The sequence below is a fragment of the Eriocheir sinensis genome, unplaced genomic scaffold, assembly GCF_024679095.1.
Source record: "Eriocheir sinensis breed Jianghai 21 unplaced genomic scaffold, ASM2467909v1 Scaffold265, whole genome shotgun sequence".
In the NCBI taxonomy this organism is placed as follows: domain Eukaryota; kingdom Metazoa; phylum Arthropoda; class Malacostraca; order Decapoda; family Varunidae; genus Eriocheir; species Eriocheir sinensis.
The window spans coordinates 150535-169674 of NW_026111571.1; the positions used below are offsets into that span (position 1 = coordinate 150535).

The 19140-nt window shown below is 45.7% G+C and overlaps 1 protein-coding gene across 1 annotated transcript in view; it reads right to left on the bottom strand.

Moving 5' to 3' along the window:
• LOC126991365 (nephrin-like) overlaps positions 1 to 19140 on the bottom strand; it is a 175526-nt gene that overhangs the window by 45446 nt on the left and 110940 nt on the right. Inside the window, exons 9-13 of the mRNA XM_050850124.1 lie at positions 12567 to 12726; positions 8004 to 8183; positions 6424 to 6546; positions 4685 to 4797; positions 1524 to 1707 (exon numbers count right to left, since the gene is read on the bottom strand). Coding sequence (XP_050706081.1) covers positions 1524 to 1707; positions 4685 to 4797; positions 6424 to 6546; positions 8004 to 8183; positions 12567 to 12726 — 760 coding nt within the window. The remainder of the gene's footprint in view (positions 1 to 1523; positions 1708 to 4684; positions 4798 to 6423; positions 6547 to 8003; positions 8184 to 12566; positions 12727 to 19140) is intronic.

A 19140-nucleotide genomic window follows, 5' to 3' on the forward strand; every position in this document is an offset into this window, starting at 1 on the left:
ACACTTGGTGATGTTAAAATTCATCTGCCATTTCTCTGACCAAGCTGACAGTTTGTTGAGATCCTCCTGCAGTGCTCTAGCATCCTCCCCTGTCCTAATAGTGCGTCCTATTTTGGTGTCATCTGCAAATTTACCTATGTCACTAGTTATCCCATTGTCTATGTCATTGATGTAGATAATGAATAAAAGCGGGCCTAAAACGGAACCTTGAGGAACACCACTGGTAACATTACCCCATTCGGATTTTTTACCGTTAATGGTATCCCTCTGTTTCCTGTCGCTAATCCACGCCTTAATCCAATCAAATATCTTCCCTCTTATCCCATGAGCCCTAACTTTATTCATGAGTCTTTGGTGAGGTACCATATCGAAGGCCTTACTAAAATCAAGATAAACTACATCATAGCTCTCATCATTGTCAGTTGCCTAGTATACTCTATTGGAAAGGGATAAAAGATTAGTGAGGCATGACTTTCCTTTAATGAACCCATGCTGTGAGTCGTGAACTAAATTATGTCTGTCAATGTGGTCCCTAATACTATCAGCCATTATTGACTCAAACATTTTACCTATAACTGACGTCAAACTAATCGGCCTATAGTTTTCCATAGAAGATTTGTCACCCTCCTTAAATATTGGAATAACGTGTGCCTGCCTCCATGAAACAGGCACCACCCCTGTGTCTAGCGACTTCTTAAATACGTCCGTTAACTGCCCACTGATTTCAGTTTCACATTCCTTTATTACCCTGGGGAAAAGTTCATCTGGCCCTTCGTCTCCTTCTCTTCTTCTTCATCTTCATTCCCATTCACTCTTTCATCTCTCCCTTTTTCTCCTCTTCCCCTTTCTTCCTCCTCCTCCTTCTCTTCTTCCTTTCCTTTCGTTTCATTTTCTCTTCCTTTCTTCCTCCCCTTTTCTCTTTCATTCCTCCCTCCTTCCTTCCTTCCTTCCTCTCCTTCATTTTCTTCCATTCTCCATATTCGTTTCCATTCACCACCTTCTCTTCTTCCTCTTCCTCCTCTTCCTCCCTTCCATTTCCTCCCTTCCTTGTCTTTTTTCCTCTCCCTTTCGTTTCCCTCCTTTTCTTCCCTTCTTTCTCCAATTCCTTCCCTCCTTCCTTTCTTCCTCTTCTTCCCTCCTTCCATCCTTCCCTTTCTCCCTTCCTTCCCTCCTTCTCTTTCGTTCCCCTCCTTCCCTTCTTTCTCCAATTCCTCCTCTCCTTCCTTCCTTTTCTTTCCTCCTTTCCTTCTTCCCTTCTTCCCTTCTTCCTCCCCTTCCTTCCCTCCTTCCTCACCTCCCTTCATCTCTTTCCTTCCATCTCCTATTCCCTTCCTTCCTTCCACCCGTTCCCTTCCTTCCTTCCCTTCTTCTCCTTCTTCCCTTCCCTTTTTCCCTTCCTTTCTTCCTTCTTCCCTTTCCTTCCATTTCCTATTCCCTTCCTTCCTTCCCTCCGTTCCCTTCATTCCTTCCCTTCTTTCCATTCGTCTTCCCCTTCCTTCCTTCCTTCCTTCCCCCGTACTTACTCATGGTGTTCGCCGCGAGCTTGTACGTGAATGCCTCGAGTCGCACGGCTGGAGAGTGGCCGAGGGCATTGCGGGCGCTAACCCATATCATGTAGTCGAGCTTCGGCGTGAGGCCCTCCAGCGTGAAACGAGGCTGCGGCGCGCTCATGTTGACCTGACCTCGACCTGTCACGGCCTCGTAGACCTGGAGGTGAGGAAGGTGAGAGAGAGAGAGAGAGAGAGAGAGAGAGAGAGAGAGAGACACATTACACACACACACACACACACACACACACACCCACACACACACAAACGGGAAAGGAGATACATGTAGACATATACACAGGTAATCAATCAATCAAGCAATGGGGGCATACGTCAGGGGGTGCGTCTCCTTGCCCACCCTACGACGCCAACTCTAGGAATTCCCCCGGGCGAGTCTCCCTGCAGGCCCCCTTCTCATCCTGAGTACCTCGTGGTAGGATCCTTGAACTCCTCCACTCAGGGTTGTCTCTTACAGGCACAACCCTGCGAGCAGTAATATGGTGAGCCTCGCAACGCGCCCCGTCCCGTAGTGTGTATATGGCCCCAGTAACTCTTTAATTAAGCTGTGAAGAGCTGTAAGGGGCTGTGAAGTGCTGTTAAGAGCTGTGAAGGGCTGTGAAGGGCTGTAAAGGGCTGTGAAGGGCTGTTAAGAGCTGTAAAGGGCTGTGAAGGGCTGTTAAGAGCTGTAAAGGGCTGTGAAGGGCTGTGAAGGGCTGTTAAGAGCTGTAAAGGGCTGTGAAGGGCTGTTAAGAGCTGTAAAGGGCTGTGAAGGGCTGTTAAGAGCTGTAAAGGGCTGTGAAGGGCTGTTAAGAGCTGTAAAGGGCTGTGAAGGGCTGTTAAGAGCTGTAAAGGGCTGTGAAGGGCTGTTAAGAGCTGTAAAGGGCTGTGAAGGGCTGTTAAGGGCTGTGAAGGGCTGTTAAGAGCTGTAAAGGGCTGTTAAGTGCTGTAAAGTGCTGTGAAGGGTTGTTAAGAGCTGTTAAGGGCTGTGAAGGGCTGTTAAGAGCTATTAAGGGCCGGGAAGGGCTGTTAAGAGCTGTAAAGGGCTGTTAAGAGCTGTAAAGGGCTGTGAAGGGCTGTTAAGAGCTGTAAAGGGCTGTTAAGAGCTGTAAAGGGCTGTTAAGAGCTGTAAAGGGCTGTAAAGGGCTGTAAAGGGCTGTTAAGAGCTGTAAAGGGCTGTGAAGGGCTGTGAAGGGCTGTGAAGGGCCGGGAAGGGCTGTTAAGAGCTGTGAAGGGCTGTTAAGAGCTGTAAAGGGACGGGAAGGGCTGTTAAGAGCTGTGAAGGGCTGTGAAGGGCTGTGAAGTGCTGTTAAGAGCTGTGAAGGGCTGTAAAGTGCTGTAAAGGGCTGTTAAGAGCTGTAAAGGGCTGGTAAGAGCTGTAAGGGCTAGCTTAAGAGCTGTAAAGGGCTGTTAAGGGCTGTTAAGAGCTGTGAAGGGCTGTTAAGAGCTGTAAAGGGCTGTTAAGAGCTGTAAAGGGCTGTTAAGAGCTGTAAAGGGCTGTGAAGGGCTGTAAAGAGCTGTAAAGGGCTGTGAAGGGCTGTAAAGAGCTGTGAATTGCTGTTAAGAGCTGTGAAGGGCTGTTAAGAGCTGTGAAGAGCTGTAAAGGGCTGTAAAGGGCTGTAAAGGGCTGTTAAGAGCTGTAAAGGGCTGTGAAGGGCTGTGAAGGGCTGTTAAGAGCTGTAAAGGGCTGTGAAGGGCTGTTAAGAGCTGTAAAGGGACGGGAAGGGCTGTTAAGAGCTGTGAAGGGCTGTGAAGGGCTGTTAAGAGCTGTGAAGGGACGGGAAGGGCTGTTAAGAGCTGTGAAGGGCTGTGAAGGGCTGTTAAGAGCTGTAAAGGGACGGGAAGGGCTGTTAAGAGCTGTAAAGGGACGGGAAGGGCTGTTAAGAGCTGTGAAGGGCTGTGAAGGGCTGTTAAGAGCTGTGAAGGACTGTGTAGTGTGGTAGCAATGTGTCAAGCTGGCAGGACCATGGTGGGCGAGGGAACGCGCCCCCTAGGAGGGCAGGCTTCTGGGCAGCGTGCCACGTGCCCGTATAGCCGGAGTTGGCGTTCACGGACTATACAGGTAATATATGTCGAATCAGTCTCTTCCGTTGTTGTTTTTTAACGTCGTGCCCTATTGCGCCGGTAGGCTTCTTCCAGGTGGGGCCTGATGGTTTGCCCAGCCCGTTCCGGCGCAGGCGAGTGTTTATAGTGGCACCATCATGTGTTGGGTCATGCTGCCCTTCGGAACTCATCTTTGAGTCTCTCTTTGGTTATTTAGAGCCCGGGTTGATGGGTGGTCTTCAGGCAAACATATGGGTAGTCTTAGGCCACTCGGCGGTGACTGAAAAACCTTAGCTGTGCGGCGGCCAGGATTTGAACCCGCGTCCTTCCTGGAGCTCCTGAACGCGGGACCGTCACGCTAACCACTCAGCCACTCCAGTGATATCCCATGATTCTGCGTAGACACTTGTTACCAAAGACATCAATCCGCCTCTCCAAGTCCCCATATAGTGCCCAAGTCTCAAAGTCACAGAGTAAGACAGGGAGTACAGGGGACTTGAAGATCCGGAGCTGCCTTGTATAAACCAACCGGCTCTTGCAGACTCCTTGCGTTCTTATGTTCGTATGTTCTTTGTCCTTCTGCACAGGTATCGACAACGCCATACACTCGTGATGAGCACGTCCGAGGGCCAAGCATACCCGCCGGCCATGACCGTCAGACAGCGACATATATACTAGCAAATTCGGTAGGCGGTGGCTGAGTGGTAGCGTGCTGGGCCCACATTCACCGCGTGATGGACGATGCGGGTTCGAATCCCCAAGCTACCACCTGGGATTTTTCAGTCACCGCCGAGTGGCTTAAAACCACCCACATGCTGTCCTGTAGACCACCCATCAACCTGGACTCTAGAGGAAACCGTCCAAGTGAATCAAGAAGGAGTTCCGGGGGGCAGCATGAGCCAAGAGAAGATGGCGCCACTATAAACACTTGCCTGCGCCATGACGGGCTGGGGCCGACTACCATCAAGGCCTCTCAAGCAAGCCTCTACCGGCGCTAAAGGTGTAGACGTAAAAAAAAAAAAGAGAGAGAGAGAGAGAGAGAGAGAGAGAGAGAGAGAGAGAGAGAGAGAGAGAGAGAGAGAGAGAGAGAGACGTACCCTCGCAAAGAAGCTCTGCCTCAGCCCCCCGTCGAAGCCAGCCGTGCAGGTCACCACCAGGGCGTCGTAGGTCTTGTTCACCACTGCGCAGGACGTCGGGCGCTCAGGAGGACCTGCGGCAGGTTATGCTAATGATCATAATGATAACAATGATAATAATGTTGATAATGATGACACCTATATATGAAAGAAAAATTATAATACCTTAATTAATGAAACTAAAAATTCATATAACACTTGCAAGCAAAATATACCACGACGCTTTGAGAGAAACTATATAAGTCAGAAGCACACGTGAGTCAGAACTCTTTACCAGCGGAAGGGATGAAGGAATAAAGATGCTGGTTAACTCTTGCATAAGGGATCTGAACTGTACAGGGATGAAAGAATGAAGACGCAGGTTAACTCTTGCATAAGGGATTTGAACATTACAGGGATGAAAGAATGAAGATGCTAGTTAACTCTTACATAAGGGATTTGAACAGTACAGGGATGAAATAATGAAGATGCTGTTTAACTCTTGCATGAGGGTTTTGAACAGTACAGGGATGAAGGAATGAAGATGCTGGTTAACTCTTGCATAAGGGATCTGAACTGTACAGGGATGAAAGAATGAAGACGCAGGTTAACTCTTGCATAAGGGATTTGAACAGTACAGGGATGAAAGAATGAAGATGCTAGTTAACTCTTACATAAGGGATTTGAACAGTACAGGGATGAAATAATGAAGATGCTGTTTAACTCTTGCATGAGGGTTTTGAACAGTACAGGGATGAAGGAATGAAGATGCTGGTTAACTCTTGCATAAGGGATTTGGACAGTAAAGGGATGAAGGAATGAAGATGCTGGTTAACTCTTACAAAAGGGATTTGAACAGTACAATGATGAAAGAATGAAGATGCTGGTTAACTCTTGCATAAGGGATTTGAACAGTACAGGGATGAAAGAATGAAGATACTGGTTAACTCTTGCATAAGAGATTTGAACAGTACAGGGATGAAAGAATGAAGATGCTGGTTAACTCTTGCATAAGGATTTGAACAGTACAAGGATGAAAGAAAGAAGATGCTGGTTAATTCTTGTATAAGGGATTTGAACAGTACAGGGATGAAAGAATGAAGATGCTGGTTAACTCTTGCATAAGGAATTTGAACAGTACAGGGAAGAAGGAATTAAGATGCTGGTTAACTCTTGCATAAGGAATTTGAACATAAGGGATTTAGACAGTACAGGGATGAAAGAATTAAGATGCTGGTTAACTCTTGCATAAGGAATTTGAACAGTACAGGGATGAAAGAATGACGATGCTGGTTAACTCTTGCATGAGGGATTTGAACAGTACAGGGATGAAAGAATGACGATGCTGGTTAACTCATGCATGAGGGATTTGAGCAGTACAGGGATGAAAGAATGAAGATGCTGGTTAACTCTTGCATGAGGAATTTGAACGGTACAGGGATGAAAGAATGAAGATGCTGGTTAACTCTTGCATGAGGGATTTAAACAGTACAGGGATAAAAGAATGAAGATGCTGGTTAACTCTTGCATGAGGGATTTGAACAGTACAGGGATGAAAGAATGAAGATGCTGGTTAACTCTTGCATGAAGTATTTGAACAGTACAGGGATGAAAGAAGAACACGTATCTTAAATTTATCAATAGCTCCTTCATACCCCCCCCTCCCCCCTCCCATCACACACACACACACACACACCACCACGCCCAGGTCACACACTTACTGGCCGGCACCACATGGTATAGGCAGGGCCGAGACATCTTGCCCACGCTGTTCTGAGCCCAGCACTGTAGGGTACCGTAGTCTTGGTGAGAGCCGGCCACGAACTCGACCACGCTGCCGACCTCTGTGAACAAGCGAAGGAAGTGTAAATAATATGGAAAAAAAATATCATTGACGATATAAAAGTTTGTGTCATCGTTTTGTTTTTTTTGTTTTTCGTTCTTTTCTTTCCTCCTCCTCTCTCTCCTCCCCAAGTCTCTCTTCTCTCTTTCCCTTTTTCCTCTTCATTCTCTTTCTTCTCCTCAGTCTCTCTTCTCTCTTTCTCTCTTTCCTCCTCCTTCTCTTGCTCTCCTTCTCAGTCTCTCTTTTTTCTTTCTCTCTTTCCTCCTCCTCCTTCTCTTCGTCTGCCTTCTCTTTCTCCTCCTCAGTCTCTCTCTTTTCTCTTTCTCCTACTTTGTTTTTCTATTTTTCCTTTCTTTCTTCGTCTTTCTGCTCTTTTTCTTCCTTTCCTCTTCCTCTTCCGTTGTCCACCTCCTCTTCCTCCTCTATTTGTCTTTCCTTATTTTCTCCTTTTCTTTTTCCTCAACTTTCTCTTCCTTCCTTCCTCTTCCTCCTCCTGCCCGTGCTTGTGAGGGTCATTTTATTTCGGCGCCCAATCACACACACATTTGGTAAGGTTTGGGTAGAGATTGTTGTATTTACCTGGTTGTATTACCTAGTTGTATTTACGCTCGTGTGCTCCAGTCTCCGTATCTGCATTTCTCCAACTTCTCCTTCAAGCTTTGCACACTCCTCGCCGATACTACATCCTCACTTAGTCTGTTCCAAACCTCCACATGTCTTTGCGGGAAGCTATATTTCTTTATGTCTCTCAAGCATCTTCCCTTCCTCAGTTTCTTACTATGTCCTCTTGTGTCCCTAGTGGTAATTTCTTCTTTTAGTAGTAACTCCTCGTAGATTTGTATTAGGTCTCCCCTTTCTCTTCTTTGTTCTAGTGTTGGTAAGTCCATTTCTTTCAGTCTTTCCTCATATGTTAATCCCACCAGGTCTGGAACCATTATTGTTGTTGTGTTAGTATTTCCACGGGTAGTTATACAGTTTAACGAGTCTAGCGATAGTTAGACAAGGGGTTGGTAAAGGTTCTGACAGTATTTCCATGGGTAGTTTTATGGGTCTAGTGGTGGTTTGACAAGGCTTTGGTAGAAGTCGTGTTAGTATTTCACTGAGATCATTCGGATTCTAATGAGTGTTATTTTTGGTTCGTGGTACAGAGGAAGGGTCAAACTACCACCAGGGTCATAAAACTACCCCAAGAAATGCCCAAACCTCCTAAGAAAGCCTCGTCGAATATGTGTGCTCGGATGCCGAGCAGTTGAATATATACACACACACACACACTAACACTAACTCACACTAACTCACACTAACTCACACTCTCTCACTCTCTCACTCTCTCACTCTCTCTCTCTCTCTCTCTCTCTCTCTCTCTCTGGTTCAATCCCTTCCCGTTCTTTCCCTTCCTTCTTTTCCTTACTCATTCTTCGTCTCCTTCATCCCCTTCCTTTCCCTTCCCCTCCGTACCTGTGGCAGACAAGACCTGTTCCCCGGGCAGTCTTTGTGAACTGAGGCTGTTGTTGAAGATCCAGGAATACTTGACCTGAGATGGGGACGCCTTCACATGGCAAGACACGTTAACGGGCTGACCCAGACCCGCTGTGTACACCTCCGAGGGCCTGCTGCCGTCTCTACATACTGAGGCATCTGTAGGGGTGATTGAGGGGATGTGAGAGGGTGGGATGTGTAAGGGATGGGGTTGGGATGGAGCGGGGGGGGGCTGTTTGGGGTGGGAAAAGAAGAGAGGTGAGTTAGAATAGGGAAGGGGTGTCTGCTGTGTGGGGGGCGGGAAGGAATGGTGTGTGAGGGGTGATGGGGTGTTTAAAGGGAAGGGAAGGGGGGATGTAGGCGTGGGGAGTATGTTCAGGGGAGGGGAAGGGAGGGGAGGTGTCAGAGGGGATGGGAGGAAAAGGAAGAGGAAGGAAAGAAGAAATGAAGAGAGAGAGAGAGAGAGAGAGAGAGAGAGAGAGAGAGAGAGAGAGAGAGAGAGAGAGAGAGAGAGAGAGAGAGAGAGAGAGAGAGAGAGAGAGAGAGAGAGGAGAGAATGTGAAGGGAGAGGGTATGGTAGTAGCAGTAGTAGTAGTAGTAGTAGTAGTAGTAGTAGTAGTAGTGGTAGTAGTAGTAGTAGTAGTAGTAGTAGTAGTAGTAGTAGTAGTAGTAGTAGTAGTAGTAGTAGTAGTAGTAGTAGTAGTAGTAGTAGTAGTAGTAGGGCATCACGCATATCCAGAAGGGACAAAACAAAAGAAAGAGAAAAGAAAACAAAACAAAAGAACATCGGAAATTAAAGAGTTGGAGCAGAAGACGAGGTTCTGTTTTGGACGCATCGACAACAGGGCTTTCTTTGCTTGCATCCCTGGGTACGAGTTTGTTGTTGTTGCTGTTACTATTTTTTTTATCATTCTCGTTATCTCTCTCCTTGTCATTCACCTTCTTTCCCTTCTCTTCTTTTGTCTCCTCCTCCTCTTCGTCTTTCTCCGTATTTTAATTATGTTCATCTCTTCTTGTTACATAGTTTATTTATCTTTCTCTTACCGTCTTCTTGTTTTCTCTCCTGTTTTTCTTTCTTTCTTAACCCGGCCGCTGCGACTGGCACAGATTTGTCCTTCACTGGTAGCCTGGTAACATATAGTCCCAGGTCTTTATCTGCCTCTGTGGTGGATGGTGGAGTGTTTCCCGCGTGGTATTGGTGTGCTGGATATCCCTTCACTGGTAGCCTGGTAACAGATAGTCCCAGGTCTTTCTCTGCCTCTGTGGTGGATAGTGGAGTGTTTCCCACGTGGTATTGGTGTACTGGATATCCCTTCACTGGTAGCCTGGTAACATATAGTCCCAGGTCTTTCTCTGCCTCTGTGGTGGATAGTGGAGTGTTTCCCATGTGGTATTGGTGTGCTGGATATCCCTTCACTGGTAACCTGGTTGTTATAGTAGGATATCAATGTATTATTATTATTATTTAATATCACCACGAATTAGGCATACAATTGTCAATGGAAAAAACCCACGACAGATAGATCACGCCACCTTATAGGAATCTCGTCCGTCAGTGTTTACCGGCTCAGTTTTGTATACTTCGCACTCCGATGGTGCGCAGAGGTCACCTTGACGTACGTGACCAATTGTAACAATTATTTTCCAACCTGTAACTCGTCACTCCTTCACGAGAGTCCGACTGACACACAACGACAGTCGCTCTCGCTCCGACGCTTCTTGTACATATAGGCTACGAATATAATTCGCCTTAAGGAAGCTTAAGTCTTAATCAACGCCCTTTAAAGGCCCCCGACAAGCCCGTTACATGGTAACATATAGTCCCAGGTCTTTCTCTGCATCTGTGGTGGATAGCGGAGTGTTTCCCATGTGGTATTGGTGTGTTGGATATCCCTTCACTGGTAGCCTGGTAACATATAGTCCCAGATCTTTCTCTGGCTCTGTGGTGGATAGTGGAGTGTTTCTGTGTGGTATTGGTGTGCTGGATATCCTTTCACTGGTAGCCTGGTAAGACACTCCCAGGACTTTCTCTGCCTCTGTGGTGGATAGGGGAGTGTTTCCTGTGTGGTATTGGTGTGCTGGATATCCCTCCACTGGTAGCCTGGTAAAACACTCCCAGGTCTTTCTCTGCCTCTGTTGTGGATAGTGGAGTGTTTCCCATGTGGTATTGGTGTGCTGGATATCCCCTCCCAAGGTGCATGGCTTTACATTTTTCTCCATTGAATTGTAGCAGCCACTTTTTGTTCCATTATCGTTGCTTGGTGAGGTCTTCTTGTAGGAAATCCGCAGTCAAGGAGTTAATTTTGTTCTTTGCTGTTTTTGTTATTGCACTGAAGTCCGAGGGGAGTTTCAAGACCCGAGCACCTGGTGGTCAGAAAAGTGCTGCGGACAAGCTGAGTGGTTGCTTTAACGGGCCGGAAAAGGAAGTTATGTGGTGAGTGAACAGCGGATCGGACCAGACGACACCCCTTCCCCAGCACCACCCCAAACGTCCACCCCATTCCAGCCCCTCCCCCCCTTCCCTGTTCTAAGTCACCCCCCTTCCTCTCCCACTCCCCACACAGACAATCCCAACACCCCCTTCCCTAATCTCATTCACCTACCTTCCTCTCCCATCCCCCACACAGACACCCCTTCCCCAGCACCACCCCTGAGCGGAAACAGAGAGTAGTTCTAAACGGTGTTACATCTAACTGGCTCGACGTCAGAAGCGGCGTACCTCGAGGATCAGTGCTTGGCCCCATGCTCTTCTTAATTTATGTTAATGATATCGATGATGGGTTCACTTGCAAAGTATCAAAATTTGCTGATGACACAAAAATTGCTAGTAAAGTAACTGCGACACTCGACGAAGAAGCTTTACAATCAGATATAGATCGACTTGCACGTTGGGCTAATCAATGGCAAATGAAATTTAACGTTGACAAATGTAAAGTGTTGCACATCGGAAAAAATAACAATTGCGTTCGGTACATAATGAATGGCCAACAACTTTCTGCAGTAAGTAAAGAAAAGGATCTTGGAATCACTATATCAAGCGATTTAAAGCCCGGTCAGCATTGTTCAGAGGTAGCTAAAACTGAAAACAAATTGGTTGGCTTCATCGGACAAGTCTTTAATAATAAATCGGAAAAAGTAATATTAAAACTGTATAACTCGTTGGTTCGACCCCGTCTAGAGTACTGTGTACAGTTTTGGTCTCCCTATTACAGAAAAGACATAGAAAAGTTGGAACGGGTTCAACGAAGAGTAACAAAGATGATTCTTTGGTTGAGAAATGTATCATATGAACAAAGGCTTAACGAAGTAAATTTATTCAGCCTATCAAAACGAAGAATGCGAGGCGATCTAATAAAAGTGTTTAAAATGTTGAAAGGATTCAGAGATATTAATGCGGAAGATTACTTTACAATTGATCGATCAAATAGAACAAGAAGAAATCACAATTTGAAGATAAATGTTAAAAGATTCTCGTCGCACGAAGCTAAACACTTCTTCTTCAATCGAGTTGTTAATGTTTGGAACTCTCTACCCTGTGATGTCATTGATAGTATAACAGTTACGGCCTTCAAGAATAGATTAGACAAGTATTTTGAATCCAACCAGCAACTAAGATATTACTCATTGTCGTAATAACGTTAAGTTCTTTCGAATACTGGTGTCCTTGTCCGCTTTTATCGCCCGGTTAGTGATAGCAGTAATGGTAGTTTTTTCTTCTCTCCTATATAATTTCCATGCAGTTTTTCCATGCTGCATGGTTCTTTTTCCTTTCCTGCCAGCTTTGGCTGGAGGGATGGGGGGTGGGGAGGAGCCTTCGCCTTTTCTGTCCTTCAGCTTCCACCTTTGATTAGATAGTTAGTGTAGCTTGCCACAAACAGCCTCGTAAGGACCAGCAGGTCTGCTGTTGTTTGCTCTGTCTTCGTGTTTTTTTGTGTTCCCTTCCCTTTCCCTTCTTTCCTCCTCGTTTTCCTCCTCTTCCTCCCTTCTTTCTTTCCTCACAACTTCTATCTTTCCTCTTCCTTATTTATCTCCTTATCTCTTCACGTTTGTACTTCCCTCCTTCTCCTCTTCCTTCTTTTCCTTCCCTCCCTTTCAACATTTCAATCCCTCCTTCCTTCCTTTTCAACTTCCTTTCCTTTCCCTTCCATTCCCTTCCCTTCCTTCCTTTCTTCCTCCTATTCCTCCTCCTTTTCCCTCTTTTTTTTCTTTCGCTATTCCAATCTTTCTCTCTCCATCCCTTTTCTTCCTATGTTTCCTCTTTCTTCCCTTCCTTTCCCTTCTCTTTCTCTCTCTTTTCTTTTCTTTTTCTCTCCTTTCTCTAACCCTTACTTTCTCTTGCCCTCCCTTCACCTCCTTTCCCATGTTTCCTCACCCTCTCCTTCCTCTCCTTTCCCTTCCCTTCCTTTCTTTTTCTCTCCTTTCTCTAACCTTTACTTTCTCCTTCTCTCCCTTTCTTTCCTCTCCTTTCCCTTACTTTCCCTTCTCTTTCCCCCTCCCTCAAATCCCCTCTTCCCTTCCTTCCCCTTCCTCGGCAATACTCACAATGTACCTGAAGAAGTAGCGGCGGGCTGGCTCCTTCCCCCTCGGCGTTGGTAGCCAGACACACATACGGCCCCGCGTCTCGCCGTGACACGCCTCGTAGGGCAAGGCTGTGTCCACCCACCAACACGCCGGCCTCAGGGGCATGCTCGATAGTCTCACCCTGTTGGATTTGAGGCTGGTTAGGTTAGGTACACAAAAAAACACAAATAAAGAACAAACAACAGCAGACCTGCTGGTCCTTACGAGGCTGTTTGTGACAAGATACACTAACTATCTAATCGAAGGTGGAAGATGAAGGACAGCAAAGGCGAAGACTCCTCCCCACCCCCTCAGCCAAAGCTGGCAGGAAAGGAAAAAGAACCATGCAGCATGGAAAAACTGCATGGAAATTATGTTGAAAAGAGGAAAGAACTACCATTACTGCTATCACTAACCGGGCGATAAAAGCGGACAAAGACAAAGTATTTGAAAGAAGTTAACGTTATTACGACAATGAGTAATATCTTAGTTGCTGGTTGGATTCAAAATACTTGTCTAATCTATTCTTGAAGGCCGTAGCTGTTGTACTAACAACGACATCACAGGGTAGAGAGTTCCAAACATTAACAACTCGATTGAAGAAGAAGTGTTTAGCTTCGTGCGACGAGAATCTTTTACCACTTATCTTCAAATTGTGATTTCTTCTTGTTCTATTTGATCGATCAATTGTGAAGTAATTTTCCGCGTTAATATCACTGAATCCTTTAAACATTTTAAACACTTCTAATAGATCACCTCGCATTCTTCGTTTTGATAGCCTGAATAAATTTACTTTCTTAAGCCTTTGTTCATATAATAAATTTATCAACCTAGGAATCATCTTTGTTACTTTTCGTTGAACCCGTTCCAACTTTTCTATGTCTTTTCTGTAGTAGGGAGACCAAAACTATACACAGTGCTCTAGACGGGGTCGAACCAATGAATTATACAGTTTTAATATTACTTTTTCCGATTTATTATTAAAGACTCGTCCAATGAAGCCAATCAATTTGTTTGCAGTTTTAACTGACCGTTGCTGACCGGGCTTTAAATCGCTTGATATAGTGATTCCAAGATCCTTTTCTTTACTTACTGCAGAAAGTTATTGGCCATTTATTACGTACCGAACGTGATTGTTATTTTTTCCGATGTGCAACACTTTACATTTGTCAACGTTAAATTTTATTTGCCATTGATTGGCCCAACGTGCAAGCCGATCTAGATCTGATTGTGAAGCTTCTTCGTCGAATGTCGCAGTTACTTTACTAGCAATTTTTGTGTCATCAGCAAATGTTGATACTTTGCAAGTGAGCCCTTCATCGATATCATTAACATAAACTAAGAAGAGCATGGGGCCAAGCACTGATCCTCGAGGTACGCCGCTTCTGACGTCGAGCCAGTTAGATGTAACACCGTTTAGAACTACTCTCTGTTTCCGCTCAGAAAGCCAGTCCACAAGCCAATTGTGAATGTTACCCGAGATACCGTGCGCCAATAGTCTGCTGAGCAATCGTCGGTGGGGGACCTTATCAAATGCCTTTTGAAAATCCAGATATATGATATCTACTGATCTGCTTTCATCGAACACTTCAAAAATATAATGAAAAAAATCAAGTAAATTAGTTAAACACGAACGTTTACTACGAAAGCCATGTTGCGAATTATTTATCATATTATTTTCTTCGAAAAATTTCACCATATTGTCGCGAATGATAGTCTCCATTAACTTACAAACAATCAGGCTAATTGGTCAATTGTTTCCTGGATGAGACTTCTCCCCCTTTTTGAAAATTGGTGTAACATTTGCAAGTTTCCAATCTGACGGAACTTTTGCAGCTGTAAAAGATTTATTGAATATGATGGAGAGCAGTTTACAAATTTGATGTTTGGTTTCTTTTAAGACCCTAGGGGTATTTTTGTCTGGACCAGGAGCTTTGCTTACTTTAATCTTTTCAATTGTGCGTAAAATGTCACTTTCTACGATGAGCACGCCACTTAACATCTTTTCGGTCCTTCTAACCTCCGGTGGTTGAGGTGATAAACAATCTTCGTCGGTAAATACGGATGCGAAAAAGTTATTTAGGATTGTAGCCATTTCATTTTCATCGTTCGTGTGGTTTCCATTATCATTAGCAAGCGGTCCGATACCACAAGTGAGTGACTTTTTATTATTTACATAGCTAAAAAATTCTTTAGGATTAGATTTACTCGTTTCCGCTATATATTCTTCAAGATTTTTCTTGCTCCGTTTTATTAATTTCTTGGTTTCGCGGCGAATTCTGTCCAACTCTAGTTTGTCAGCCTCACTCTGAGTTGATATGTACCTACTGTATACGCGTTTTTTAAGAGATAGGCTATTTTGAATTTCGTTATTCCACCATTTGGGTTTCTTCTTAAAAGCTGAACGTCTGTTACAATAGGGTACGCATATGCTTATGGCATTGTTCAATATTGTGGTGAAGGCCCCCCAAGATTTATCAATATCTGTTTCCGTCGTGATTTGAGTCCAGTCAGAATTATTTAGAATTGATCGGAGTCTTACGAAATTCGCTCTCTGATAATCAGGCACCTTTTCTTTACCAGGAGTTACTTTACTTTCTTTCATGTTGATGCTGAATGTGATTGTTCGGTGATCGCTAGAACTAAAAATTGGACCAACATTTACTTCGTTAACTAGATCAGCTGTCGTTGAAAAGATAAGGTCAAGTATATTATTTTCCCGAGTCGGTTCTTGAACGTGTTGATGCAAATCACTTTCTAGTAAATTTGTGTACAGGTCGAGCCCTGTATGACAGTTCAACGGTTTACCCCATCTTTTCACTGGCAAGTTAAAGTCCCCAACAATTGCTGCCTCGCAACTGCTACTTGTTTCTAATAATAATTCACTTAATGCGTGGTCGATATCAAGAGTCTGCCTTGGCGGTCTGTAGATAAGTCCAATTACTATTTTACGAAATTTATTTTTAATTTCAATGAGGACCGTGTCTACATTGGTTATATCTGTTTTCACGGATACTGGATGGAGAGAGTTGTGGATATAAAAGATAACGCCTCCACCCTGTCTGTTCTCTCTTTCATGACTAAAGATGGTATAACCCGGTAATCTATATTCCGCAATGAAATATCTATTTGAAGTGTCTATCCAAGATTCTGTGACTCCGATGATGTGATAATGATTTGTAGCTGCGAGGACTTCTAAGTTTTCAAATTTGTTACGTAGGCTAGGAGCGTTTACATAGCAAGCTTTAATGTGATTCGAGTCGGGGGGTTTACGGGTTGAGTACTCCCTTACGGTGGAGCTGCTGGTGTTCTCATCTCCGCGTTTTTTGGCGGCTCCACTCACACAGCTCTTCTGGACAGAGTGGAGGCTAAGGCTCTTCGTCTCATCAGCTCTCCTCCTCATACTGATAGTCTTCTACCTCTTAAATTCCGCCGCAATGTTGCCTCTCTTTCTATCTTCTATCGATATTTCCACGCTGACTGCTCTTCTGAACTTGCTAACTGCATGCCTCCCCCCCTCCCGCGGCCCCGCTGCACTCGACTTTCTACTCATGCTCATCCCTATACTGTCCAAACCCCTTATGCAAGAGTTAACCAGCATCTTCACTCTTTCATCCCTCACGCTGGTAAACTCTGGAACACTCTTCCTTCATCTGTATTTCCTCCTGCCTACGACTTAAACTCTTTCAAGAGGAGGGTATCAGGACACCTCTCCTCCCGAAACTGACCTATCTTTCGGCCACCTCTTTGGATTCTTTTTAGGAGCAGTGAGTAGCGGGCTTTTTTTTTTATTAATGTTTGTTTTTTGTGTGCCCTTGAACTGTCTCCTTTGCTGTAAAAAAAAAAAAAAAAAAAAAAAACTTGGTCACAGAGCAGCCTCCCGAAACGGGCTGCTCCAACAGGATTTAAGTGGATGCCATCAGGAAGGAACAAGTCTGAATCGTAGTAAAAATTGTTCCACAAGTTAGCGAACTGGACGTTTTCTTGTGAGCAAAGGGACTGAAGTCTGTTGTTTGTGCTGAAGGCCTTACTGTAAAAGCTAGATTCGGCACCGACCCTCGGGAGGATTACTGAGATTATGATGTTACTGGCATCCGTTTTGCGTTTATACTGCTTGATCATGCGGCGGTATTTCTCAAGCAGTTCCTCAGAACGGGTTGTCTTTACGTCATTTGTCCCCGCGTGAATGACAAAGAGGGTGTTTCGGTCGTCATTTCTCGTGACATTATCGCACGCTGCGGTGATGTCGTCCAGTCTGGCACCTGGATAGCAGTAACGTTTTCTGCGGCCGTTTGATGAATGACCACAGAACTCGACCAGCTGGCCACGCACCATGGAGTCCCCAACTAGGCGAGTCACAAACTCATCCTCCATGGTGTCTGTCAGCACCTGGAACCTACTGAAGGTAGTGGGGGTCAGTAAATCCTTGGTTGCCTGCTTTGGTTTGGCTCTATTCCTTACAGGTTGGAACCCGACATCCTGTGAAGCAGGAAGAGAAGCGTTAAGTGGGGCATGCTGGAAGTTGTCCTGTGAGGCAGGCTGGGAGTTAGCCTGTGAAGCAGGCTGGAGGTTAGCCTGTGAGGCAGGCTGGGGGTCAGCCTGTGAGGCAGGCTGGGGGTCAGCCTGTGAGGCAGGCTGGGGGTCAGCCTGTGAGGCAGGCTGGGGGTTAGCCTGTGAGGCAGGTTGGGGGTTAGCCTGTGAGGCAGGTTGGGGGTTAGCCTGTGAGGCAGGTTGGGGGTTAGCCTGTGAGGCAGGCTGGGGGTTAGCCTGTGAGGCAGGCTGGGGGTTAGCCTGTGAGGCAGGCTGGGAGTCAAACTGTGAGGCAGGTAACACGTCCTCCCGTGAAGCAGGAGGGTCGTCTGGAGAGGGCACAGTGTCGGTGGAAGGCCTCTCCACCATCGATGGTGGAGTCACTGCCACATTACTTAAAACAAATTCCTGAAGGGCTACGAATTTCTTTTCAAGATCATTATGCTTGACTTTCCATTCAGTCACAGCCTTCTGAAGATGTAATCTTTGAACGCAGAGGCGGTAAGTTTTACTCAGCTGGAAGAACTGAGCTGCAAAACGTCCCGGACAGACGTCACACTTACGGTTCGAAGGCATTTTTAGAATTCTAAGCGAGTTAACAGTTTGGGCAAATATTAAAAGCGCTTTCGAAATAACTTAAATTGTGACCATAAATTGAATTGTATTAAAATTGTGCATGGAAATTAGATACTGCTGTGTTAGATGCGTCCAACACTGGGAGCTCGCTCCCTACAAGGTCTTGAAAACGCCTCAAAGACCAATCGCTTGTCCTGAGCCTCGGTCACGAGAGAGACTTTCACAACCCGGCGCTTTTCAGCTATTATCCTCTGAAGTTTTGTCCCATAGAACGGGGCCGGCGTAGTCACTCAGAGCAGAGCTGGCAAGGAGGAGAGGAACCAGCAATTCGTTCCCACTTTCCGAAACGTCTAACCCAACTCTGCGACCCTTTCGAGGCCTCGCCAGTGGCACCTGTCACCAGGTGTTCTCCACCAACTCTAGAGAGTGTCAGACGCCCTTCCTGAGAGACCAAAAAGTTGAAATATTCATTGAGTATAAGAAAAACCCTCAGAAACTCCACCTAGAAGCCGGGAGGTACAACCTCAAATGGCCCACGGAAGATATTTCTTTCAGGAGAAAACAAGAACCAGCTGTTATGAAGAATAGGGATGGGAGTACCGTCGATAGAGGGGAGGGACGGGTAGCTCACGCCGACAACTGGCTCCCAGGTTCCCAGGTGAGGCTAGGTTATGTAAGGTTAGGTAAGGTTAGGTTAGGTTACGTTAGGGAGGTGAGGAGGAAGAAGAGGGAGAGGAGGAGAGGAAGGAAGGAAGAATGGATGATTGGAAGAGAAGGAGAGGAAAAAGGGAGGAAGAGGAAGGAGGGGGAGAAAGTAGGGAAAGGAGAAAGAAGAAACGAGAGAGAAAATGGATAAAGGAGAAGAGAAAGAGGAGAGGGGAGGAAGGGAAAAGGAGAGAAGGGGAGTGAACAAAGGAAATGGAGAAAAGAAAAAAAAAAATTATATATATATATAGAGAGAGAGAGAGAGAGAGAGAGAGAGAGAGAGAGAGAGAGAGAGAGAGAGAGAGAGAGAGAGAGAGAGAGAGAGAGAAGGGGAAGGAGGAGAGCTGAGGAAAGGAGGAGGAAAGAGGAAGGGAGGAAAGGAGAGAAAAAAAGTGAGGGGGAGGAAAGGAAGGGGGAGGGAGAGAGAGGGAAGATGGGAGGGGTTAGGAAGGGAGAGAAATTTGGAGGAAAAGGAGCAAGAGGAGGAAGGAAGGGGAAGAGGATGGAGGAAAGAGGAAGAGAGAGATAGAAAAAAAGGGAGAGGGGAAAGTGAGGGGGAGGAAAGAAAATGGGAGGGAGGGAGAGGGAAAATGGGATGGGTTAGGAAGGGAGAGAAATTTGAAGGGGAAGGAGGAAGAGGAAGAAGAGGAGGAAGGAAGAGATTGAAGGAAGAGGAGGAGGAAGGGGAGGACGAAGGAACGTGAGGGGAGGAAAGAAGGGGGAGGGAGAGAGAGGGAGGATGGGA